Consider the following 26,675-nt stretch of genomic DNA (forward strand, 5'->3'; position numbering starts at 1 on the left):
TGGTGAGGGAAGCGAGCCATGCGAGGGGACACGGTGCACTATTGGGGTTCCTGGTCACTCTACGAAGAAAACGACACAAAAACAAACTCATGTCGACCTAGAGTCCCTGTCGACCTACTTACTTCGGCCAATAGTGGTCGACCTAGACATACCACACCCCATATATCACATGAATCGCCACAGTCTCCTCATGCGTCCTAGGTCATTGCGGCAATAAAAGACGTTAGCAGAATTGAACAGCCAGCTCACTCACACCAGGCATCTAGCGCTGCATGGTGTGTTGAGGCTAGATGTATATTGTTTCATTTTGACCAGCATCAAGATTTGCCATACTGCCCATGCATCTGGAAGGTCATCTAGATAGACAGGATGTGGTTATTGTTTTAATAGCATTTTTATAATCATACGCTTGTTATTGTTTTTAGAGTTTCTGCTACATGTCCGCCTTTAGAGGGATCCATTTCTGAATTTGTGAGTTTTACTACGGAAAGCTGTGAGCCGGATACACCAGCCCCACCGAAACTTACAAACCGTAGTCGAAATTGTCTGAATCTACAATGGAAGGTAAGTCCACAGAGCTTCATTTCATGTGTCGCTGTCTGTTGCACTCATGTTACAGGGTCTGATTAAGCATTTCAGATGTTATTTTTAACTGAGCCCTTTTATTATTGGAGGTGTATTGATGTTTATTTCCCTTTTCTTTCAGGCATCAAATGACAATGGTTCTAAAATCAATGGCTACCTTTTGGAATGGGATGAGGTACTGGAAGCTGTTTTATATTTCTTTGCCACGTGACATTGATTGCTTTAACGAAGGGGGTTACTCCCAACTCCATTTCTGCTCCCGTTCATAATTACTAGGACCCACCCAATAACTTCTATAGTACTGGCCCCCATATCTCAATATGCAAGTGTTGTCATTATATGTCTTGGCAGCGGACACAGAGGAGACAGGAGTTCAGGGAATTTTTGATTCCTATAGTGAAATAAGACTAGAGTGTATACAGGGTTTACACAAGATGGATGACTGAGCAATTACTATTTGTCTTCTATCTTTGCTCCGTCATAGTGCATTTGCATGCTTGGTGCGTTTATCCATAGGGATCACTGATCCCAAAATGAGATGCTATCACTCCACCATTTACCACTCAAAATCCCAGAACACGGAAAACTGGTAGATTACAGCCTGGAAGTCTGATGCACCCGTCGCCTTGTCATCTGCATTCATGGACTTCAGTACATAAGTCATCCTTACAGCCTCCTTAATAATGCCTGGGGAGTATGTTATAGTAGTAGCTCTAACCAGGTAAATGGGAAAGGACCTCCCTCTTTTCTGTTGCTACATAGTAGACCTGTTGGGATAATGAATAGAACACAGGCAATATTTGAAGTGAATGAAATGGAATATTACAATTAGACTTGTCAAGAATAACACTAAATTATGATTTCTTTATTCTCTAAGGGGAAACATGGACCGTTTAAAGAATGCTGCTTTGGTCACCTTAAGCAATACAAGTTAACAAAGCTGTCACCATCTACAAAATATGCCTTTAGAATAGCGGCCAAAAATGACATTGGAATGAGGTATGCTTAAATTAATGCAATGTTTTTGCTTTCATTTTACTTCATTGTCTTTCTGCCTAAGAAGGGAAATATTGGATATGTAATAGCCTGTGAGATGCTGGCCTCTGTGCTATTCCGGCGAGTCTGGGTGATATTTTAAATTGTCAGTAATATAATAGGCAAAGCCATCCTGGTACACGCCGCAAATCAGATTAATCCGTGCAGTCCTGTGAAACATTTTTATTACATCAAATTGTGACTAAGATGCACGTTGGAGCGAAAAAGATGCTTAGGGCAAGCAGTCGCGCAGAACCAGGCGCACCAAGAAGAGCTGTTTGGCACCACTGCAGCAACAGTGTATGAGGACACATCTGTATACTTGCACCCAACTCTGCATAGCTCCCTGTTCCACCTATGTGCCCTCCCTGTCGTGTGTGAGAAAATCCTTTTACACCTCCGTTACACTGTTAAATCATAAATGGAGAAACGCGTAGGTCTCTGTATTGTCCGGACTTGCTTCCACTCTTTTCTTGGGCATGTGCAGTGTGAAAACACACAGGTCAGACTCTACAAACTTGGTATCAGGCCCTCAGTGTTTATCATGCACAAGTGGCCAGCATTGCCCTGATACACATGTTCCAGTTATTAAGTTATCAATGAGTTGGATGTAATTGTCAACATTTTAAAAATGCTTAGCAGCTCTTCCAACACACCCACGAGGTGGCTGCCCAGTGTCGTTTTTTTTTTTTAATTGGGGTGTCGCCTGTAGCCCTAATCCCCAATATTAGCTGACCCCGTCCGGGATCAGCTTGCTTCTCCGTTTGTAGTACCCCAGCCGGGGATTCCTACTTGGAGGTAGGTGAATAGGTAGAAGTAGGCCACTCTGTGGGGTGTTTTCGAGTGCATCTGTGGTGTGGGAAGTGCGGCTGTTAGAGAACAGATGTAAATATTTTGGAGCTCACCACCATCAGTTTATTCAACAGGCGTGATGACCCTATTGCGCCTGTGAAATATATTCAGCAAGGCTGTTCTTATGCTGGCCCACTGAAAGCATGAGGACCTTGCACGGAGTCTCTCGTTTACTTTTTTCTTCTGCTCCTTTAGTTCTTTTAATTCTGCTTTTTTCCTTTGTATTTCTGTTTTTAACTCGTTTTTATGCTGTTCAAGTGCCTCTACGGTGTCATTAGGATCCGATGTTATTTCCCCCTGCTGGTCATGGTCATCTTCAACCAGGTTGCTGTTTGATCCGCTCCTGGTCTCTTTCCCCAGGTCACCTGCAGGTTCACCTTTGGCACTTTGTGGTTTTCCATTGTGTGTCCATACAGCGCAGTACTCCATTTGCTTACTCTTCCAGCCTGCATAAGGGACCCAACAATTTGTAACTGTCCCACCAAACATTGCGATCTGTAGTGAATCATTCACTCTGGTCACCATCAGAAATTCTTCCTCTAACGGATCTGTCAGCTCTCTTACACGGTATAGTAGATCTAGAGTTTCTTGTTGTCCCACAGATTGGGTCACCGATTCCTCTATAATTCTATCATAAGCAGGTTGTTGTTCCACTAGATCTCCATAATGTAATTTAGCATGTTGCTCTTCCACACCTTTAATGCCAAATTCCTCTGGACTTTCCTCTTCAGAGTAATCCATTGGACTATCAGGTTCCTCCATACTGCTGTCATCAGAGGAATCCATCTCCGTATTATTAACTTTTTATGAATCAATACTAAACACCAAGCAATATCTGCTTAACTGTCCAGTGTGTCTGTAAAAGACAGATGCCTGTACAGTGCGCAGTGCTTTTGTTAACTTCTGTAGCTAACACCATTATGACACCATTATGACATTATAATGCAGACTGCTTGTCTTTCTATAGATTTGTTTTGTTAATAAAGTTTATATTGTTGTCAAGAAGACAACAGTATAGTAGCAATGAAACCTCCTATTTTATCTTTATGAGAAAAAGTAGAATTTTATTTATAAAAAAAAAAAAAAACACTGAAACACTGTTCCCACTGTAAATCATGTAAAATTCAATAGCCTCTGCATTATGGAAATTCCTGACACACCTGCAACAGGCTGTGGACCTAGAAATAGCAGTTTTAGCTACATTAATAAATACAAACTCCATTAGCTGTGTTATAGCAGTCGGTATTATTTAGAAATAGATTTGAGTGGCTGTTAAGTCAAACCACTTTTACAATTGAGCATTAGAAAAAGAACTATTTTATCATTGATCCCCAAGAGCTGTATTGTAATTACATAAATGTAAGTATCCTCCCACTTTGCTACATTATATTAGGTTTAGAGACATGTAATATAGTTGGTTTGCCATTTCCAAAATGTAGCAAAGGAGCACGGTGCGCGTAGTGTAAACCGTGACGTTCAACAAGCACCTACTACCAGCTCTGATGACCTACTATAAAGCAAGTTCCATCCACACCGCTTTGCTCAGATAGTTTGTTTTATATTTGTGTGATACATATTTTGGTCCCATGTAATAAATTATATTTTTATGGTATTATACTACAGATAGTTTTTTTTTTTTTAATTTTGCATGTGACTTGACAAACACTACCCCTGTCTAAGCTGAAGGTCATCCTATTTGCTTCTTGAAAGATACAAATGTGTCCTCATGCATTGTTGCTGCGGTTCCGATAAGCAACCTCTCTCGGCGCGCCAAGTCTCATGAGACTTTGCTAGCATTGAGTGTCTTTTTGTGTCTTTTTTTGGTTTAATATGTGTAATAGCCTGTGAGATGCTGGCCTCTGCGCTAGTCCTGTGAAACCTTTTTATGGCATCAAATTGTGACTAAGATGCACGTTGGAGTGAAAAAGATGCTTAGGGCAAGCATTCGCGCAGAACCAGGCGCACCAAGAAGAGCTGTTTGGCACCACTGCAGCAACAGTGTATGAGGACACGTCTGTGTACTTGCACCCAACTCTGCATAGCTCCCTGTTCCACCTATGTGCCCTCCCTGTCGTTTGTAAGAGAACCCTTTTACACCTCCGTAAAATTCTTTTATCACCTCCGTTAGACTCTTAAATAATAAATGTGCCCAAGTAGTCGGGTGCATTCCTCTGGAGCTCCAGAGAGTTTTCTTCAGAAATGTTATTTTAGTTCGTTATTTTCAGGTAGTACTGGTTGGCAACCAGTCTGCCTGTATCGTGGGACTTAGGGGGGAAACCGGACCAACCTACTGAGGGTTAATGGCTCCGTAATCCCCACTGACAGGATATTAAGCTCCTGAGGCTCTATTTCACATTCCATACTGTGTGTGCCCAGGCCGCCAGCACGCCGCAACCCCCTAACAGATGCTGAAAAAGACTACTGGTGCTGTGTTTACACCGAGGTCGCGGTTAGCGGGTCCCCGGTGTCATGAGGCGGCTAAAGCTCGCGTCGGTCACAGGCTGCGAGCAGCAGTGCCCGCCGTGGACCCAAACACTGGCGATATGAAGGGGGTGAAAACTTCCATTATTATTACACTGTTGTTGGTGTAAAACGTGTAGCCAGTATAAAAATAACTGTAGGGACGCGAGCCATTGAAGGGGCGGGGCTTCCCGGAGAGTGGGACCAGCGGTAAAAAGGCGCCATTCCAGCTGCTGCTGACTGAAAGGCTGCATAATAGAGCTCCTCCACAGACCCTGCTGACCACCAATAATACTGGTACCAGGGGTTATACCGAAGGGGTAGCATGTCAGAGGTGACTCACTGCTGCATCTACTGTTATCTATATTTATTGTTTCCAGCTTGTCTGGATATTGTGTGCTGCTCCAAATTTTCCTCTCTGTCACTCCAGTGGGGCTGTCTGGGGTGCGGGTGCTGTCTCACTGTTGTGTTGTCACTGCACTCATAGGCAAACGCAGGGGGGGTTTCTGGTTGCCCAGAACCCCCTTCCCCCCCCCACTTGGCAAGTGGCTCAAATTATGACAATAGCAATGGTATGTAATACGATAACTAGACGCCACATTGAACAGTTTAAGGGACAGATCGGAGCTCGGCACAGTGGTAGCAGCTCCTTCTACCATGTTTGCTGTGTGTGTGTGGTTCTGAGTCCTCAATCAGTGCACTGGACCAGAGAGTATCTACCAGGAAGAAGAGAAAGGAGCCTTACCATGAGGTGGGAGAATGTGCTTAGAAAGTGCAGTACTGGTTTTATTAAGTTTGTATATTTATAGCAGCATGTTTAACATTTCTCTATCGTCCTAGTGGATGCTGGGGTTCCTGAAAGGACCATGGGGAATAGCGGCTCCGCAGGAGACAGGGCACAAAAGTAAAGCTTTCCGATCAGGTGGTGTGCACTGGCTCCTCCCCCTATGACCCTCCTCCAAGCCAGTTAGATTTTTGTGCCCGGCCGAGAAGGGTGCAATCTAGGTGGCTCTCCTAAAGAGCTGCTTAGAAAAAGTTTAGCTAGGTTTTTTATTTTACAGTGATTCCTGCTGGCAACAGGATCACTGCAGCGAGGGACTGAGGGGAGAAGGAGTCAACTCACCTGCGTGCAGGATGGATTGGCTTCTTGGCTACTGGACATCAAGCTCCAGAGGGACGATCACAGGTACAGCCTGGATGGTCACCGGAGCCGCGCCGCCGGCCCCCTTGCAGATGCTGAAGTCAGAAGAGGTCCAGAATCGGCGGCTGAAGACTCCTGCAGTCTTCTAAAGGTAGCGCACAGCACTGCAGCTGTGCGCCATTTTCCTCTCAGCACACTTCACACGCAGTCACTGAGGGTGCAGGGCGCTGGGGGGGGGCGCCCTGGGAGGCAAATGTAAACCTATATACTGGCTAAAAATACCTCACATATAGCCCCCAGAGGCTATATGGAGATATTTAACCCCTGCCAAACTTCACTAAAGAGCGGGAGACGAGGCCGCCGGAAAAGGGGCGGGGCCTATCTCCTCAGCACACAGCGCCATTTTCTCTCACAGAAAGGCTGGAGAGAAGGCTCCCAGGCTCTCCCCTGCACTGCACTACAGAAACAGGGTTTAAACAGAGAGGGGGGGCACTAATTGGCGATATAAATATCTATATAAAGATGCTATTAGGGAGAAACACTTATATAAGGTTGTCCCTATATAAAATTATAGCGTTTTTGGTGTGTGCTGGCAAACTCTCCCTCTGTCTCTCCAAAGGGCTAGTGGGTCCTGTCCTCTATCAGAGCATTCCCTGTGTGTGTGCTGTGTGTCGGTACGTGTGTGTCGACATGTAGGAGGACGATGTTGGTGAGGAGGCGGAGCAATTGCCTGTAATGGTGATGTCACTCTCTAGGGAGTCGACACCGGAATGGATGGCTTATTTAGGGAATTACGTGATAATGTCAACACGCTGCAAGGTCGGTTGACGACATGAGACGTCCGACAAACAATTAGTACCGGTCCAGACGTCTCAAAAACACCGTCAGGGGTTTTAAAACGCCCGTTTACTTTAGTCGGTCGACACAGACACAGACAGGGACACTGAATCCAGTGTCGACGGTGAATAAACAAACGTATTCCTTATTAGGGCCACACGTTAAAGGCAATGAAGGAGGTGTTACATATTTCTGATACTACAAGTACCACAAAAGAGGGTATTATGTTGGATGTGAAAAAACTACCATAGTTTTTCCTGAATCAGATAAATTAAATAAAGTGTGTGATGATGCGTGGGTTCCCCCCGATAGAAAATTATGGGCGGTATACCCTTTCCCGCCAGAAGTTAGGGCGCGTTGGAAAACACCCCTTAGGGTGGATAAGGCGCTCACACGCTTATCAAAACAAGTGGCGGTACCGTCTATAGATAGGGCCGTCCTCAAGGACCAGCTGACGGGAGGCTGGAAAATATCATAAAAAGTATATACACACATACTGGTGTTATACTGCGACCAGCGATCGCCTCAGCCTGGATGTGCAGAGCTGGGGTGGCTTGGTCGGATTCCCTGACTAAAAATATTGATACCCTTGACAGGGACAGTATTTTATTGACTATAGAGCATTTAAAGGATGCATTTCTATATATGCGAGATGCACAGAGGGATATTTGCACTCTGGCATCAAGAGTAAGTGCGATGTCCATATCTGCCAGAAGATGTTTATGGACACGACAGTGGTCAGGTGATGCAGATTCCAAACGGCACAAAGGTGTATTGCCGTATAAAGGAGTTATTTGGGGTCGGTCCATCGGACCTGGTGGCCACGGCAACTGCTGGAAAATCCACCGTTTTTACCCTAAGTCACATCTCTGCAGAAAAAGACACCGTTTTTCAGCCTCAATCCTTTCGTCCCTATAAGATCATATCTGCCCAGGGATAGAGGAAAGGGAAGAAGACTGCAGCAGGCAGCCCATTCCCAGGAACAGAAGCGTTCCACCGCTTCTGACAAGTTCTCAGCATGGCGCTGAGACCGTACAGGACCCCTGGATCCTACAAGTAGTATCCCAGGGGTACAGATTGGAATGTCGAGACGTTTCCCCTTCGCAGGCTCCTGAAGTCTGCTTTACCAAGGTCTCCCTCCGACAAGGAGGCAGTATGGGAAAAAAATTCACAAACTGTATTCCCAGCAGGTGATAATTAAATTACCCCTCCTACTACAAGAAAGGGGTATTATTCCACACTATATTGTGGTACTGAAGCCAGAAGGCTAGGTGAGACTTATTCAAAAAATTTTTTTGAACACTTACAAAGGTTCAAATCAAGATGGAGTCACTCAGAGCAGTGATAACGAACCAGGAAGAAGGGGACTATATAGTGTCCCGGGACATCAGGGATGCTTACCTCTATGTCCCAAATTTGCCCTTCTCACTAAGGGTACCTCAGGTTCGTGGTGCAGAACTGTCACTATCAGTTTCAGACGCTGCCGTTTGGATTGTCCACGGCACCCCGGGTCTTTACCAAGGTAATGGCCGAAATGATGATTCTTCTTCGAAGAAAAGGCGTCTTAATTATCCCTTACTTGGACGATCTCCTGATAAGGGCATAGTCCAGGGAACAGTTGGAGGTCGGAGTAGCACTATCTCGGATACTGCTACAACAGCACGGGTGGATTCTAAATATTCCAAAATCGCAGCTGATCCCGACGACACGTCTGCTGTGCCTAGGGATGATTCTGGACACAGTCCAGAAAAAGGTGTTTCTCCCGGAAGAGAAAGCCAGGGAGTTATCCGAGCTAGTCAGGAACCTCCTAAAAACAGTGCATCATTGCACAAGGGTCCTGGTAAAAATGGTGGCTTCCTACGAAGCAATTCCATTCGACAGATTTCACGCAAGAACTTTTCAGTGGGATCTGCTGGACAAATGGTCCGGATCGCATCTTCAGATGCATCAGCGGATAACCCTATATCCAAGGACAAGGGTGTCTCTCCTGTGGTGGTTATAGAGTGCTCATCTTCTAGAGGGCCGCAGATTCGGCATTCAGGATTGGATGCTGGTGACCACGGAGCCCAGCCCGAGAGGCTGGGGAGCAGTCACACAAGGAAAAAATTTCCAGGGAGTGTGATCAAGTCTGGAGACTTTTCTCCACATAAATATACTGGAGCTAAGGGTAAATTTATAATGCTCTAAGCTTAGCAAGACCTCTGCTTCAAGGTCAGCCGGTATTGATCCAGTGGGAAAAACATCACGGCAGTCGCCCACGTAAACAGACAGGGCGACACAAGAAGCAGGAGGGCAATGGCAAAAACTGCAAGGACTTTTCGCTGGGCGGAAAATCATGTGATAGCACTGTCAGCAGTGTTTCATCCCGGGAATGGAAACTGGGAAGCAGACTTCCTCAGCAGGCACGACCTCCACCCGGGAGAGTGGAAACTTCATCGGGAAGTTTTTTCCACATGATTGTAAACCGTTGGGAAATAACAAAGGTGGACATGATGGCGTCCCGTCTGAACAAAAAACGGGACAGGTATTGCGCCAGGTCAAGAGACCCTCAGGCAATAGCTGTGGACGTTCTGGTAACACCGTGGGTGTACCAGTCGTGTATGTGTTCCCTCCTCTGCTTCTCATACCTAAGGTGCTGAGAATTATAAGACGTAGAGGAGTAAGAACTATACTCATGGCTCCGGATTGGCCAAGAAGGACTTGGTACCCGGAACTTCAAGAGATGCTTACAGAGGTCTTATGGCCTCTGCCGCTAAGAAGGGACTTGCTTCAGCAAGTACCATGTCTGTTCCAAGACTTACCGCAGCTGCGTTTGTCGGCATGGCGGTGGAAAGCCGGATCCTAAGGGAAAAAGGCATTCCGGAAGAGGTCATTCCTACCCTGGTCAAAGCCAGAAAGGAGGTGACCGCACAACATTATCACCACATGTGGCGAAAATATGGCGTGGTGTGAGGCCAGGAAGGCCCCACAAAGAAATTTCAACTCGGTCGTTTCCTGCATTTCCTGCAAACAGGAGTGTCTATGGGCCTCAAATTGGGGTCCATTAAGGTTCAAATTTCGGCCCTGTCGATTTTCTTCCAGAAAGAATTGGCTTCAGTTCCTGAAGTCCAGAAGTTTGTCAAGGGAGTATTGCATATACAACCCCCTTTTGTGCCTCCAGTGGCACTGAGGGATCTCAACGTAGTTCTGGGATTCCTCAAATCACATTGGTTTAAAACCAGTCAAATCTGTGGATTTGAAGCATCTCACATGAAAAGTGACCATGCTCTTGGCCCTGGCCTGGACCAGGCGAGTGTCAAATTGGTGGTTTTTTCTCAAAAAAGCCCATATCTGTTTGTCCATTCGGACAGGGCAGAGCTGCGGACTCGTCCCCAGTTCTCTCCCTAAGGTGGTGTCAGTGTTTCACCTGAACCAGCTTATTGGGGTGCCTTGCACCTACTAGGGACTTGGAGGACTCCAAGTTGCTGGATGTTGTCAGGGCCCTGAAAATGTGTTCCAGGACGGCTGGAGTCAGGAAAACTGACTTGCTGTTATCCTGTATGCACCCAACAAACTGGGTGCTCTTGCTTCTAAGCAGACTATTGCTAGTTGGATGTGTAATACAATTCAGCTTGCACATTCTGTGGCAGGCCTGCCACAGCCAAAATATGTAAATGCCCATTCCACAAGGAAGGTGGGCTCATCTTGGGCGGCTGCCCGAGGGGTCTCGGCTTTACAACTTTGCCGAGCAGCTACTTGGTCAGGGGCAAACACGTTTGCTAAATTCTACAAATTTGATACCCTGGCTAAGGAGGACCTGGAGTTCTCTCATTCGGTGCTGCAGAGTCATCCGCACTCTCCCGCCCGTTTGGGAGCTTTGGTATAATCCCCATGGTCCTTTCAGGAACCCCAGCATCCACTAGGACGATAGAGAAAATAAGAATTTACTTACCGATAATTCTATTTCTCGGAGTCCGTAGTGGATGCTGGGCGCCCATCCCAAGTGCGGATTATCTGCAATACTTGTACATAGTTACAAAAATCGGGTTATTATTGTTGTGAGCCATCTTTTCAGAGGCTCCGCTGTTATCATACTGTTAACTGGGTTTAGATCACAAGTTGTACGGTGTGATTGGTGTGGCTGGTATGAGTCTTACCCGGGATTCAAAATTCCTCCCTTATTGTGTACGCTCGTCCGGGCACAGTACCTAACTGGCTTGGAGGAGGGTCATAGGGGGAGGAGCCAGTGCACACCACCTGATCGGAAAGCTTTACTTTTGTGCCCTGTCTCCTGCGGAGCCGCTATTCCCCATGGTCCTTTCAGGAACCCCAGCATCCACTACGGACTCCGAGAAATAGAATTATCGGTAAGTAAATTCTTATTTTTCCTGACCACTTATCTTATTTGTATTATTTAAATATGATTGATACAGCCTATACTATATACAGTCTATAGTGTTAAATATTAATACTGTATTCCATGATCCGCACAGTGGGAGATTGCATTTGGAAACCCCCCTCTAGAAATCCTGCGTTTGCCACTGACTGCACTGTATTTCTCTTAACTCTGTGTTTCTGCAGTAACATGTCTGGGTAAGAGGCTGTGTCCTTGATGTGTTGTACTATGTTTACTCCCTCACTAGACGGGTCTCTTATGTGTGATCAATGCTCCATACCCTCTCAGGGTAGTAGTATGTAGGAACCAGAACGGTTACAATCTGTAAAATTAACATGATTCAGAACATAAATACACAGTTGTCCATAGCTAGTCTAGTGCGACAGTCCTCATATACAGTCGGTGGATAATATGTTTATTAAGACTGCTGGCCTTAGACAGGCTCTTCAGCCCCTCTGTTGGTCTCACATATACGCTCACTTAAACAGATTCTCCAATATGACTCTGATACTGAATTACCAGAGCTGGATGAGGGGGACATTGATATGGAATTTGACAATGCTCTGTCCCCGGGTGTTGAGGCCCTGAGTTATTCCATTAAGCTTGACTCGAAGAATCTGAGAGGGGGTAGCACTTGAAATTCCCACCGGAACCCTTGTGATATGAGGTCCCTCACCCAAGGGTCCTGGCAGGATTTTGCCCCCCACATGGGCGAAGTGTTGAATGCGAGCACCTACCTGAAAGTCGCCTTGCAGTTGGGGCCAGCTGGAGGATGATCCAGAGGTCTGGTCCAGGTATGCAATAACGGCGAGCTTACGGGACCTTCCTCTGTAATCGCTAGAAGCAGTTGTGTCACCTCTGGTTCTGACTCTGACCACCCGAAAGGACTGCAGAGAAGGCCAAGGAAAGGGACGTCTGGCAGGACGCGCAGCAGACGGCAGATAGGTGGACGTCCCCGCCGTTGCCTGAGGGTCCCAATTGTTCAGTACATCCCCAAGTAAGGCCTCACCTCTAAAAGGAAGAATCTCTATGCCTTTTGGAATTCGCTGACCACTGCCGCAGCCCCAAGGTCCAGCAGGCCGAGACTTCCATAGCCGTTGCCCAGCCACTCCTAAAGATAGCAGCATCTTGGATATGACACAGTAGTGTCATGATGTTCTCCTGAGGAAGAGAGTCAAGGTCATGTATAATGGCCCTCATTCCGCGTTGATCAACTATTCTCCACCTATGGGGGAGAGTATTTTAGCATAGCAGGGCTGCGATCGCTTGTGCACTCCCAGAGGGCGGCGGCCTAGCGTGTGCAATGCTGCTAAAAGCAGCTAGTGAGCGAACAACTCGGAATGACCCCCATAATGCCATATCTGGTCTAACTGCTAATAAATGCATCTTCCAGGGAGAGGTTGTTGCAGAGTATTGCTCTCTCAACTCGACTACTTCAGGATCACGGGTGGATCCTGAACCTTCCAAAGTCAAATTTAGAGCTGACAAGGAGACTGCCCTTCCTGGGGATGATACTCGACACGGAAGTGCAGCAGGTGTTTCTGCCAGTGGAGAAAGCGTTGGTGGTCCAATCAATGGTTCGGGTTGTCTTGAAGCCAGCCCGGGTGTCGGTTCATCAGTGCATTCGACTTCTGGGGAAGATGGTTGCCTCCTACGAGGCTCTACAATACAGAAGATTCCATGCAAGGTTCTTCCAGCTGAATCTCCTGGACAAGTGGTCAGGATCACACCTTCACATGCACCGGCGGATACACCTGTCGCCGAAAGCCAGAATTTCAATCCTCTGGTGGCTGCAAACTTCTCACCTACTTGAGGACCGCAGGTTCGGGAGTCAGAGGTTGAACACCAGATCTTAGCTCGGAAGGGCATTCCGAAAAGGGTAATTCCTACCCTGATTCAAGCTAGGTAGGGAATTACGTCTAAACATTACCATCGGATTTGGAAAAAGTATGGGTCTTGATGTGAATCCAACAAGTTTCCAATGATGGAGTTTCAACTGGGACGGTTTCTCCCCTTTCTGCAAGCAGGTGTGGACATGGGCTTCCGCTTGAGCTCCATAATCGTTCAGATTTCGGCCTTGTCCATTTTCTTCCAGAAACAATTGGCTGCCCTTCCTGAGGTTCAGACATTCTTGAAAGGGGTTCTGCACATCCATCCACCTTTTGTGTCTCCTACGGCACCTTGGGATCTTAATGTGGGCTACAGTTCCTGCAATCGGATTGGTTCGAACCTTTGCAGGAGGTGGACGTCAAGTGTCTTACGTGGAAGGCAGTCACACTGTTGGTATTGGCATCTGCTAGACATGTGTCAGAATTGGGGGCATTGTCATGCAAGAGCCCCTACTTGATTTTCCATGAAGATAGGGCTGAGCTCAGACCGCGTCAGCAATTTCTACCGAAGGTTGTGTCAGCTTTTCATATCAACCAACCTATTGTGGTGCCAGTGGCTACTGACTCCTCAATTACCTCAAAGTCCTTGGATGTGGTGAGGGCTTTAAAAATTTATGTGAAGAGAACTTCTCATCACAGGAAGTCGGACGCTTTATTTGTCCTTTATGATCCCAACCAGGTTGGGTGTCCTGCTTCTAAGCACATGATTTCTCGCTGGATCAGGCGCCCGCCCAGTGATTCGTATTCCTGCATTGTTACTTGGTTCAGTATTATTGTTTCAGCCGTCGCTGAATTGTTCCAAGTTGGTTAGCTTGGCTTTCCTTTTTATTCTGTGTGAGCTGGTGTGACTCACCACTATGTGTGTATTTCCTTCTCTCAAAGTATGTCCGTCTCCTCGGGCACAGTTTCTAGACTAAGTCTGGTAGGAGGGGCATTGAGAGAGGAGCCAGCCCACATTATTAAACTCTTAAAGTGCCAGTGGCTCCCAAAGGACCAGTCTATAACCCATGGTACTAAATGGACCCCAGCATCCTCTACGGACTACAAGAAAAGGATTTACCGGTAGGTAATTAAAATCCTGTTTTAACCATGGTCCATGAAATCCAGCCGCATGCAATATTGCGTCTCTGAGCAACGCCCACCACAATATATATGGATTTTAGAATAGTTCCAATTTGTGGTCAGTAGGGTCCTTGTGGGAGATAGCCCAAGGCACAGGTAATACCAGTTTACGTGACATTCTGGACACTAACGTATCCACCGCCACGGGAGATACTCAAAGGATTTCGTCCTCAGAATGAAAAGGGAAAGAATGCAATAACCGCAGAGTCTTGAATATTTTGTCATTATTGACCCTTGCCTCCCTGTAGAGTGAGTACAGGGAAGGTAGCCGAGGATTTTTGTTTATATTAAAATATAATTCCTCTTCTGGGCCTGATTCCTTATCCGGTATGTTGAGTATAGCCTTACCAGTTTCACCTATAGCAAGGGTTACCTTGCAACGCGCCATACACATGCTGCTGCTAACAGGGGTTATCGTTACAGTGCCTTCCCTGTCTCTCAACAAGAGTTTTTATTCAACTCTGTTTGTTGTACCGACACCGGATGGTTAGGTACGCCCTATAATGAACCTCAGTTCTCTGAACCCGTACCTGCGTGTGTTGAAGTTTCAGATGGAATCCGTACGGGCTCTGGTCTACGGGGTAGTCTACGGCTTGGAGGAAGGGGAGTTCCTGGTATTCTTGGATAACAAGGATGCGTATCTACACATCTCCATATGGCCTCCTTGTCAGGCTTACCTCAGGTTCGCTGTACTGGACCACCACTTCCAATTTCAGGCGTTACCGTTTGGTCTTTCCACATCTCCAAGGGTGTTCACAAAAGTCATGGCAGAGGTAATGCTGCAATTGCACGCGATTGGAGTGGACAATGTTCCCTATTTGGACGATCTCCTGATAAACGCTGCGTCCAGATAATGTCTTCTACATGCCATGGATTTGACTACGTGTCTGCTTACGATCCACGGGTGGATCCTAAATCTCCTGAAGTCTCAACTGGAACCGTCATAGAGAATTCAGTTCCTAGGACTGATACTGGACACAGTATCTCAGAAGGTATACCTTCCCATGGACAAGGCCTTGGCAATCCAAGCTATGTTTCGCTCTGTCCTCAAACCTCGCAGGATCTCGTTCCACCTTTGCATTCATCTAGTGGGCAAGATGGTGGCCTCATATACCCCTTTCACATCGCACAAATAACCCGGTATCGACACGGCATATTGCCGTGTCGACATGGGTCAGTGTGCGATGTGAAAGCACTTTCGGTGAAATAGCGGGTCGCCTGACCAGGTAATTCAACCCGGTATAAAAGAAGGATTTACCCGGGTTGAATACCGGGTCAGGTGCAGTGTGAATGGGAGCCGCGTCGATGCGACATGGTTCCCATTCACAGCATAGGGAGAGGCGGCGCAGGAGATGAGCTCATCTCCCAGCGCCGCCTGCGCCCCACCGCTGCTATGGCAACTGACCCGGTATATTGCCGGGTCGGAAAGCCAGCAGAGGGGAGAAAATGCCGGATCCCACCCGGTAAGGACACGTTTCTTTTACCGGGTGGGATCCGGCATTTGCGATCTGAATGCGGTGATAGAAACATAGACTTTGACGTCAGATAAGAACCACTTGGCCTATCTAGTCTGCCTCTTTTTTTATCCTTTAGGCAATCTCAACCCTTTTTGAACTTTACTTGATTACCTCATACGTGGTAATCAAGTACGGCAGGTTCCATGCCCGCCCTTTCCAACTGGATTTACTGAACAAGTGGTCAGAGGCTCGCCTACACATGCACCAGCTGGTGTCTCTGTCGCCAACAGCACAGATTAGCCTGTTATGATGGCTACAAGTCCTTCACCTTGTAGAGGGTTGTAGTTTCTGTCCCCAGTCATGGATTCTGCGGACAACGGATGCCAGCTTCCGAGGTTGGGAGGCAGTGGCCCAAGGGGCCAAATTCCAGGGGAAGTGGCCAACTCAGGAATCTGCACTTCTGATAAATGTACTGGAACTCAGGGCGATTTACAATGTCCTTCTGCTGGCTTCCTCTCTTCTCGGGCATCAGCCATGCGAGAGGTGTCAAGGATACTCTTATGGGCGGAGGCCAACGCAAGGGTCATCTCAGCCATATTCATTCCAGGAGTGGACATCTGGGAAGCAGACTTCCTCAGCAGGCACGTCCTCCATCCGGGGGAATGGGGCCTTCATCCTCAGGTGTTTCAACGGCTGGTTCACCGGTGGGGCTCTCTGCAGATAGGCCTGTTGGCTTTTAATCTCAACAAGAAGCTCCGTTGTTACTGTTCAAGAACAAGGGATCCGCAGGCTGCAGCAGTGGACGCTATGAGCACCATGGACTTTCCAGTTTGTGTCCGTTTCCTCTAATCCCCCCCATTCTAAGAGTTCTCAAAAAGGAATGCATTCAGGCAATACTGATTGCCCCGGATTGGCCTCGACAGGCTTGGTATGCAGACCTGACCATATTTCTGGAGGAACCCTGGCATCTGCCTCTGCTCAGAGACCTTCTTCAACAAGGCTCAATAGTCTTTCCAGACTTACGGTGGCTTCATTGTACGAATTAGAGGTTGAAAGGATGAATTTAGTTAGAAAAGGTCTCCCCTCCAAGGTGATTTCCACGAGGGTCCAGGCTCGGAGGGTGGTCATGTCTAAACTCTACCACCGTCTCTGGCAGATATGTCTCCTGGTGTGAAGGTAGAAGATATACTCCTGTGGAGTTTCGGCTTGGATGTTTTTTTTCTACTCTTCCTGCCTGCAGGAATGGATATGGGCCTATGGTTGGGCTCCACCATAGTCCAGATTGCGTCTCTCTCCGTCTTCTTCCAAAAACAGCTTTCTTTTTTTGCCAGAAGTTCTGACTTCTCTGAAGGGGGTTCTTCACATTCAACCACCCTTCGTCTCCCCCACGGCTCCGTGGGATCTCAGTGTGGTCTTGAGCTTCTCCAATCGAATTGGTTTGGACCCTTACAAAGGGTGGAATTTAAATATCTAACGTGGAAGCATGTTCCTGGCGTTGGCCTCGGCAAGATGTGTTTCGGTATTGGGGGCCTGTTTCTAAGTAGGCCATTGCTTTTGTGGCTCAGGTTGTCCATTCAACAAGCCTATTCTTCGGCAGCATTGCCGCTGCCGAGTTCTATTCAGGCCCACTCCACTAGGTCCGTGGGTTCTTCCTGGGCGGCTGCCCGGGGTGGCTTGGCCTTACAGTTGTGACGTGCAGCTGCTTGGTCTGGTTCGAACAAGTTTATGATTTTCTACAGGTTCGACACCTTGGCCAGGGAAGACCTTCAGTTGGTCAGGCGGTTTTGCGAGGTCTCAGCACTGTCCCACCCGTTCTGGGACGTTAGAGAAAATAGGAATTTAATACCTACCGGTAATTCTTTTTCTCGTAGTCCGTAGTGGATACTGGGCGCCCGCCTCAGTGCTTCGGTTTTCCCGCTTACTTCGTTGTAAGTGTTCTTGCTTGGGTCTGCTGTTGCTGTCCCTGTTCCTTGTTTGATTGGACTTGCTAATCTTGTTGTTGGTTAGCGTTGCTACCTTCTGTTTGGTTAGCATTGCTTTGCTTTTGTTGTTGTGTGTTCGGTACCTCACCGCTGTTTATATGTATATCCTTCTCTCGAGGTATGTCCGTCTCCTCAGGCACAGTTTTCCTAGACTGAGTCTGCAGGAGCGGCATAGAGGGGAGGAGCCAGCACACACTGTTGATTTCTTAAAGTGCCAGGCTCCTACGGACCCGATCTATACTCCATGTGTAACTACTGTTCCCCAGTATCCACTATGGACTACGAGAAAAGGAATTACCGGTAGATATTAAATTCCTATTTATTAAAAAAAAAAAAAACACTGAAACATTGTTCCCACTGTCACTCATGTATAGTTCAGTACCCTCTGCATTATAGAAATTCCTGACATACCAGGCTGAGGACCTAGAAATAAGAGTTTTAGCTACATTAATAAATACAAACTCCATTAGCTGTATTTTAGCAGTCGGTATTATTTAGAAATAGATTTGGGTGGCTATTAAGTCAAACCACTTTTATAATTGTGCACTAGAAAATGAACTATTTTATCATTGATCCCCAAGAGCTGTATTGTAATTACATAAATGTAAGCATTCCCTCACTTTGCTACAAAATGTAAGGTTTAGAGACATGTAATATACTTGGTTTGCCATTTCCAAAATGTAGCGAATGTGCACGGTGCGCGTACTGTGAACCGTGACGTTCAGCAAGCACCAACTGCCAGCCCTGATGACCTACTATAAAGCAAGTTCCATCCACACCGCTTTGCTCAGACAGTTTGTTTTATATTTATGTGATGCATAATTTGGTCTTGTGTAATAAATTATATTTTTTATGGTATTATACTACGGATAGTTTTTATTTATTTTTTTATTTGCATGTGATTTGACAAACAACACCCGTGTCTAAGCTGAAGGTCATATATTTGCTTCTTGAAAGATACAGATGTATCCTCATGCATTGTTGCTGTGGTTACGATAAGCAACCTCCCTCGGAGCGCCAAGTCCCATGAGATTTTGCTAGCATTGAGTGTCTTTGTGTGTCTTTTTTTGGTTTAAAATGAGTCTTAGTCGCAATGCGATATGACCAGTATGCTCCAGTAGACCGTGCTGATTATAAATGTATATTTATATGTATATCTGTGTGTGACTAAGTTTCTGAATCTGTATGCAGAGTGCTACAGTACAGCGGCAGTGGCTTTTTTCCATGCTAAGTTCTGTTGTGTTTAGTATACAGACTCAGTTGCACACAGATATACAACTGGACTATTATGCAATAGGCAACATCAATCATTGTGTATCAATGCCTATTTCTTCTGCAGGGTCCATAGTCTTCACAGGGACATTGGGGTGCCGGCTGCGGAGAGGATCCAGGGCACTAGACTGATAAGGCTGTTAAGCTCCCAGGATACTCCGGTACTTCCTCCCTGTACCCCGCCCCCTGGCCAAGGGACTCTCAGTATTGCTCTGGTGCTGGCAAAAGCTGGATGCACCATAAGACATGAGGGCTGTTTTTAAGCAGCCCCAAGCTTATTTTTATGTTTTATTTAAATTTTTTAATAGGTTTTTCTTCAGATCAGCAGCGCTTAGCTCTCCTGGAGCTGCGGCAATCCTCAGGGCCCTCAAGGAGGCGAAAAATACACTCTAGGGCAAACCGGTACAGGTTCAGTCCAACAACGCCCCAGCAGTGGCCTACCTCAACAGTCAGGGAGGAACCTCTGCAGTCTCTCCATAGACAACCCTCTGCCACTTCCTTTATGGACAGATCTATTGTCTCAAGGTCCTTGCCTACATCCGGACTTAGCTCGTCTATCTTTGACAGCGTGGATTCCCTCTTCAGAGCCAAGGGTTTCTCTCTCCAGGTAGTTCAAACCATACTCAAATCAAGAAAACCAACTTCAGCACAGATTTACTACAGTGTAATTCAGACCTGATCCTAGATGTGCGAAAAAACACATCTAAAATCTGACGTGGGGGGACTCCCAGCACAGGGCAAGTCCACCCCTCATCCCAGGTCCTATCCCCCTGCCCCCCCACGCAGAAGTGCGAAAGCATCACACAGCGGCGATGCTTTCGCACCTGACGAGTAGCTGTCTTCCTACGCCATGTTTATGGTCGCAGCGGCTGCATGTGATGTCACGCAGCCACCGCAGCCCGCCATGCAAACGGTCCAAAAAAACGCAACCAAGCGCCCCGCGACAGCCTCTGCCTGTCAATCAGGCAGAGGCGATCGCACAAGTGAGATGTCGTGCACACACAGCACAGAGCTTCAGCCTGTGTGCGCTGCAGCAACCAGATCTGAATTAGGCCCTATGATCCTCTCACTTTCATGATCCTTCCAGGATCCTTGCTTTTCTTCAAACAGTACTGGATCTAGGATTGAGACTGGCTTCACTAAAAGTACATGCATCAGCTTTGTCCATATGGGTTCCAGGTAGGATTGCTACGCTTCCTGTTGTTTGAACCTTTCTACAAGGTGTACTTAGGATCCAACCTCCGTTTGTCCTTCCAGTAACTCATTGGGACCTGTCCATAGTACTAAGGCTCCACAGGAGTCCCCGTATGAGCTTCTGAACAAAGTGATAATGATCTGATGGCCTACCGCTAGGACACTTTTTCTTCTGGCAATTGTATCTGCCTTACGGTGTCGGATTTAGGGGTAAATCCCCCTTCCTGATCTTTCACCAGGCTAGAGTTATTCTCAGGACCAAACTGGGCTACCTCCATCAGCAGAAACTTGTACCCTTGTTGGCTCACTTCACTCACCGCGCTTTGGGGATGGTTACTATTCCCAATAATGTTCACACGGATAGTAAATAAAACGCATCATAAATTTGGAGCAAAATCTCTCTCTCTCTCTCTCTCTCTCTCTCTCTCTATATATCTATATATATATATATATATATATATAAAAACGTTGTTGATCTGTAATCCGTATTCCGTTAAACTATTGTTCCTAGACATCCGGGTTGGCTGGTTAAAAGCAAATGTGTTGTTTTTTTTTAATTCTGGGACTACAGGCAGGATGCTGTTACTTCTTAAAAAGATCCTATTGTACTGAAAATATAGTGTTTTTATTCAAATATGTTCAATGCCAGTGGCTTGCCCAGTGCTAATACTTAATCTTTGTGTGTGTGTGTGTGTGTGTGTGTGTGTGTGTGTGTGTGTGTGTGTGTGTGTGTGTGTGTGTTTCTCTGAAAATTCTTTTGCACTTTCCATTTTGAATTACTATTTTCATTTATTTAATTATAAGTAATAAGTAGGACTGTTGCTTAACATTAACTTGTTCTTATTTTCAATTTCATCTATATCTGAGTGTACTTTGTATGTTGTAATATTATTATTTTAGCTACATATATTCCGATGTATAGTCAAACAACAAAAAGAAAAGATGACTCTGGTGTTGGGGCATATGGATGTATTAGTAATAATAATGAGCAGTAAAAAGTTGGTTTTATTGAAAGATGTAAAAATAAATCATAAACTTTGAATTGTTAATGTTAGAAAGCATTAAAACATGGTTGATAATGGTTTCTAGTAAATACAGTAGCAATGTTTCACAGTATTAATATAATAAGCAGGGTTCCATTTTTTGTTCATTAAAACATTCATGCAAAAAAAATAAAATGGTTTAAACAACCATTTGTTGTTTTGGGTTTTTTTTCCAACCCTGATAGACAAATATACTAGCACTCTGAGCTCCGATAGAATATTAAATGATTAAATCCTGATGGCTTGCATGGTATTTTTATTTGAAATAGGATTGCATGGCATGTTTTATCAGTACTTATGGATAAATAGCTAGTTTAATAATTGTACTGAATTCTTCTTCCAGCTGCTTCAGTGAAACGGTGGTCTACTACACTGCTGGGAGCGTGCCACCTGCACCATCACCACCGAGGCTCAAGCAAGCTGGCATCACCTGTCTCTGCTTAGAATGGAGTCCACCTAGTGATGTGGTCACAGATGAGACACTAACTTATGTCTTAGAAATGGAGGAGGAAGGATCGGTGAGTGCCCTGTCCACTTCAAATTGGTGGCACAACTAAAGTTTAGCTAAATAGTGATTGATATTTTCTTCATTACAGGGTTACGGATTTAAACCTAAACAAAACAGTGAAGATATTGCATGCACTTTAAGAAATCTGAGACGAAATACTTCTTACAAGTTTAGGGTAATGTTGCTCTGTATTTTTATCTATCTATTATATATATATATATATATATATATATATATATATATATGTGTGTGTGTGTGTGAGATGCAAACCCGTTTAATGCATTAGGCAGAGGTGTCCATATTCCTCCATTATGTGGCTCCCTTTACTGCTAATTAAAATAATAATAATTAATTTGTATTTGGTTGAGTTCCTCGTTTTCCAGAGGGTGTAAGGCTGACTTGACACATACTTTTACTGTTGCCAAGATTTATAAATTGACCAAATATTGGCCCTTGTGTCGTACCAAAACTGTTTGCATGCCTAAGAATTGAAAATGATGGGTCATGTCAGACATGTTTGTATATTCATTGAGCATATGATGGCTATCTGATACTGGCTGTGTGGGTTGTACTGACAGGCCCCAGTGTTATCTGTCAGAGGGGGATATCCAATTACCCGCTGTACTTTTCCACGGGTAATGATATGCCGGCTCCTGACAGCTCCCGATGCAGCGCTGCACCTCCGACAACCCCCCACCCGTCACATGATCGCTCCCCCCATCATGTGACCGTTGCCGGGGGCACGTGGAAGAGGGGGGATGTGGGTCACGCCGCCTCCCTGGCTACCCCGCCGGGGGTCACAGCGCCGAGTGCTGGCTCCCAGACTGCGGCTCCCTCCCTGCAGTCCCAGCCTGCTGCTGTGGCGGGCATAGGACACTGCAGGTTGCCGCGGTTATCGGGTATTTTACCAAATCCACGGAAACAGCCCCGTTTTTTTCACGTGAAAACAGGGCTGTTTCTACCAGTGTGTTTTCGGGGGATTAAGCATTTTTCTATACAGGCATCCAAATTGGAAGTCTGTAAAAATAAAAATATTGGTGAAACATTGAAGAAAAAAAAAAGGGTGTGAAAATGGACTTTTTTCGCACCCGATATTGTTTCACCTGTAATTGGATACCCACCCCAGAATCTGCCTGTGTGTTCGTATCTTGTTTACAGTGAATCTTTTAGATTGTAAGCTCACAAGAGCAGGTACTTCTTTCCTCATGTGCCTTTCCTTACTTACACTATCTTATACTCCATACTCCCTTTGATGGCACCTAACCCCGGGTTTTCTATACCTGTCCTATATTGTCTTGAATTGTAAGTGCTGTTTTCTTGTTTGCTCATTTGATTAAGTACTGTGTAATGGGTGCTGCGGATCCCTTGTGGCGCCATATAAATAAAGGATAATAATACAGGCTGAGTATCCCTTATCCAAAACGCTTGGGACCAGAAGTATTTTGGATATCGGATTTTTCTTTTATCATCCACTAGGGGTCACTGGAGTACTCTTGGGATATGGACGGGCTTCCGTAGGAACAGCACTGAATATTTAAATTTAGAACACTCCACCCCTCCATATCCCCGAGTACCTCAGTGTTTTTTCTGTGCTCGAAGTAGTAACAGCTCTGTGGCTGAGTCCACAATTACTTTGAATTATTTTTCTTTTTCTTTTATATTTTTCTATTTTACACATCCCTTTCCCCCTTCCAAAAGGCAGGGTCAGAGATAGTGCAGCTGCTGATAGCAGCAGGGGCGTGTCGGGCCTCTCTGAAAGAGCTCCCTCACAGCCACACACACTTCCTGCAGGCTGGCCGGCGCTTACTAAGAAGCCCCGTCGGAGCCTCATCACAGAAGCAACAATTGCAGGTATGTGAGGGGGGAGAACGGGGCGGTCAGCTTCCGCTGCCGCCCCGAGGTGTGGGGAAGGCGCTGGTGTCTTTCGGCTGACTGCCGCCCGCCGCAGCTGCTCCGGCCGCCGGGTAACACCGGCTGCCGGGTAACATAGCCGCCCGCTGTCTTACACTGCTCCCGCGTCTCTGAAGTCGGGTCCGCCCGCCGCTTCTCTCGCTGCTCCGGCCGCCGGGTCTCATAACGCTGCTCCGGTGCTTCTTACAATACCCGCGTCTCTGAACGGGTCCGCCCGCCGCTTCTCCCGCTGCTCCGGCCGCCGCTTGATCCGCTGCTGCCCGTGTCTCATAGCGCTGATACGCGCTCCCAGTCTTCCAGGTCCCGGGGTGCCCGCTGCCCGGCCCGCACTGCACGCTATGGAGCAGATGCGAGGGGGGGGGAGAAAGGACAGCAGCAACAGGCTGTTGGTAGTATAGCACACATTTATATAGCTATATAATGAGGTTTATACTGGCAGGGAGGCTGTTAATAATATCAGTATGAAACTACACTGTGATTATATGTATAAGCATGGGGGCCATTTTAACCATGCTTCCTGTGTCTTCCTGCTGTGATTCCAGAACGTTCCAGTACTACATCTCTATTCCACCGGAGGCGCAGGGGTGTTAGTGGGAATTTGGGATCACATTTCATAGTACTGGCCACGTGTACTGCACTTGGCCAGATATATATATATATATATATATATATATATATATATATATATATATATACAGAGACACCTTACTACTATTTTACTGAGTCGTGCAAGTGTCTGTTTTTGTGTATTGTATTGTCTGTCGCCATAATGAGTAAGGCACCAGCAAAAACTAAAAAGCATAATTGCAAAGTCTGTAGCAGTGTGTTACCGGATGGATCTACCACATGTACAGTATGTTTTGTGGATTCTGTTCAGAATACCATTTCTGCTCCAGTTTTACAACCAATGTCCTCACCGGACCCTCCGTGGGGTATGTTAGTAAATGTACTAGATAGGTTACAATCAGAATTGACCGCCGCTCGTCAGGAGCGGGAAACGGCAAGATCTGAGTCTAGGGTGAGACCGCCAGAACTACCGGAGGCGTCTCAGCCTTGCGTAGGGTCCAAATCCATTTTGGGTAAACGGGATAAATTTCATATGTCTTATGATTTACCTGTTTCGGCTATGTTGCATTCTGACGATTCCATGCCAGACCTCACGGAACAAGATGAGGGTGAGGAGGGCGAAGTGGAGTCAGATGGCGAGGATTTTAACAGTTCCGGCATTGATGATCTCATCAGAGCGGTACGTCAGTCTCTGAAGTTTACTGAAACTGAGGAGCCTCTCACAAATGATCAGGTCGTATTTACTAAACGACAAAAAACTCCAATAAGTTTTCCTGTGTCGGAATCCCTTAATCAGATGTTAGTAGAAACACGACAGAATCCAGATAAACGGTTTTCTATACCTCGCAGATTTAAGTCTAGTTACCCGTTTCCAGACTCTGTAACATGTACATGGGAGAATCCACCAATAGTTGATTCTTCAGTGTCAAAGCTTACCAAGAAATTAACCATACCAGTGCCAGCAGCTACTACGCTTAAAGATCCTTCAGATCGCAAGATAGAAACTATGCTAAAATCCATGTATGTAGCAGCAGGTGTGATGCTGAGACCTGGATTGGTTGGCATTTGGGTCACTAAGGCGCTCATAATATGGCTTACAGAACTCAAATCTGCTTTACATGACGAAAACCTGATACTTCTTGTAAATCAAATGATTGAGGCTGTAGAGTATCTCTGTACAGCGTCTACTGACGTTTGTCAGCTCACTTCTCGTATTTCATCGTCGCTAGTTACGGCACGAAGAGCACTCTGGCTGCGTGCTTATCATGCGGAGGCAGAGGTCAAACGAGGTATAGAGGCGTTGCCTTACGATGGCAAGAAGTTGTTTGGTCCTGAATTGGACGCATGGATTGCTGAGGCTACGGGAGGTAAGTCTGTTTTCTTACCATTGCCTCCACCGGTATCAAGAAGGAGGTACGCTGGACGTTCGTTCAAATCCTTTAGACCTCAGCCCTTTCGAGGACGTGGCAGAGGAACAGCCACGCCTGCTAGACGTGGTCGCGGACGTGGTTTCCAACAAACCAACACAACTCGCCAGGATGCTAAGGTTACCGACAAGCCAGTGGCATGACGGGCTACCAGCCCATCTCGGTTCTCCGATTGTGGGAGCACGCCTTCAGACGTTCCATTTGGCGTGGTTCCACACATCCGCGGATGGGTGGATCTGCAATTTAGTGTTAAAAGGTTACAAAATAGAGTTCGACTGTCTTCCGCCTCTGCGGTTTTTCAAGACAGGATTGCCTCTGTCGGACGACAAGAGAACGGTTCTGCAAATTGCCATTCAGTCCCTACTGGATTCGGCAGTTTTGATTCCGGTCCCTGTACACCAACAGGGTCAGGGTTATTATTCAAGTCTGTTTGTCGTACCAAAGCCAGATGGCTCAGTTAGACCAATATTGAACTTAAAGGGTCTCAATCAGTACGTAACTTACTACAGATTCAAAATGGAGTCTCTGCGCTCGGTGATTGCGGGTTTAGAGCCAAAGGAATTTATGATTGCGCTAGATCTCAAGGATGCGTACTTACACATTCCAATTTGGCAGCCTCATCAGAAATTCTTACGGTTTGCAATACGCCAGAACCATTACCAGTTTCAGGCTCTACCGTTTGGCCTGTCATCAGCGCCTCGGGTATTCACCAAAGTGATGTCTGTGATGATAGCTCATCTCAGATCCCTGGGAGTGACAATTGTTCCGTATTTAGACGATCTGCTCATCAAAGCTCCGTCTCAACAGATACTTCTCCAACATGCGTTGCTAACATACGATGTGCTGGTTCACCACGGTTGGATTGTCAACTTCAAGAAATCGCATCTAATTCCGTCTCAACGCCTTCAATTCCTAGGTATGATTCTCGATACGGTCAATCAAAGACTTTACCTACCACAGCAGAAAGTACAAATTCTACGCCATCTAGTACAATTAGTGCTCAAGCCACGCACAGTGT

General features: G+C 46.2%; 1 protein-coding gene across 3 annotated transcripts in view; it reads left to right on the top strand.

Annotated features, from left to right (window-relative positions):
- Positions 1 to 26,675, top strand: part of LOC134949123 (fibronectin type-III domain-containing protein 3A-like) — a 234,524-nt gene that overhangs the window by 156,566 nt on the left and 51,283 nt on the right. For all 3 annotated transcript variants that reach the window (XM_063937521.1, XM_063937520.1, XM_063937522.1), the window contains exons 10-14: positions 426 to 564; positions 707 to 760; positions 1,463 to 1,584; positions 21,588 to 21,762; positions 21,841 to 21,927. In XM_063937521.1, the coding sequence (XP_063793591.1) occupies positions 426 to 564; positions 707 to 760; positions 1,463 to 1,584; positions 21,588 to 21,762; positions 21,841 to 21,927 (577 nt within the window). The remainder of the gene's footprint in view (positions 1 to 425; positions 565 to 706; positions 761 to 1,462; positions 1,585 to 21,587; positions 21,763 to 21,840; positions 21,928 to 26,675) is intronic.

This window comes from Pseudophryne corroboree, chromosome 8 (genome assembly GCF_028390025.1).
Source record: "Pseudophryne corroboree isolate aPseCor3 chromosome 8, aPseCor3.hap2, whole genome shotgun sequence".
NCBI lineage: Eukaryota > Metazoa > Chordata > Amphibia > Anura > Myobatrachidae > Pseudophryne > Pseudophryne corroboree.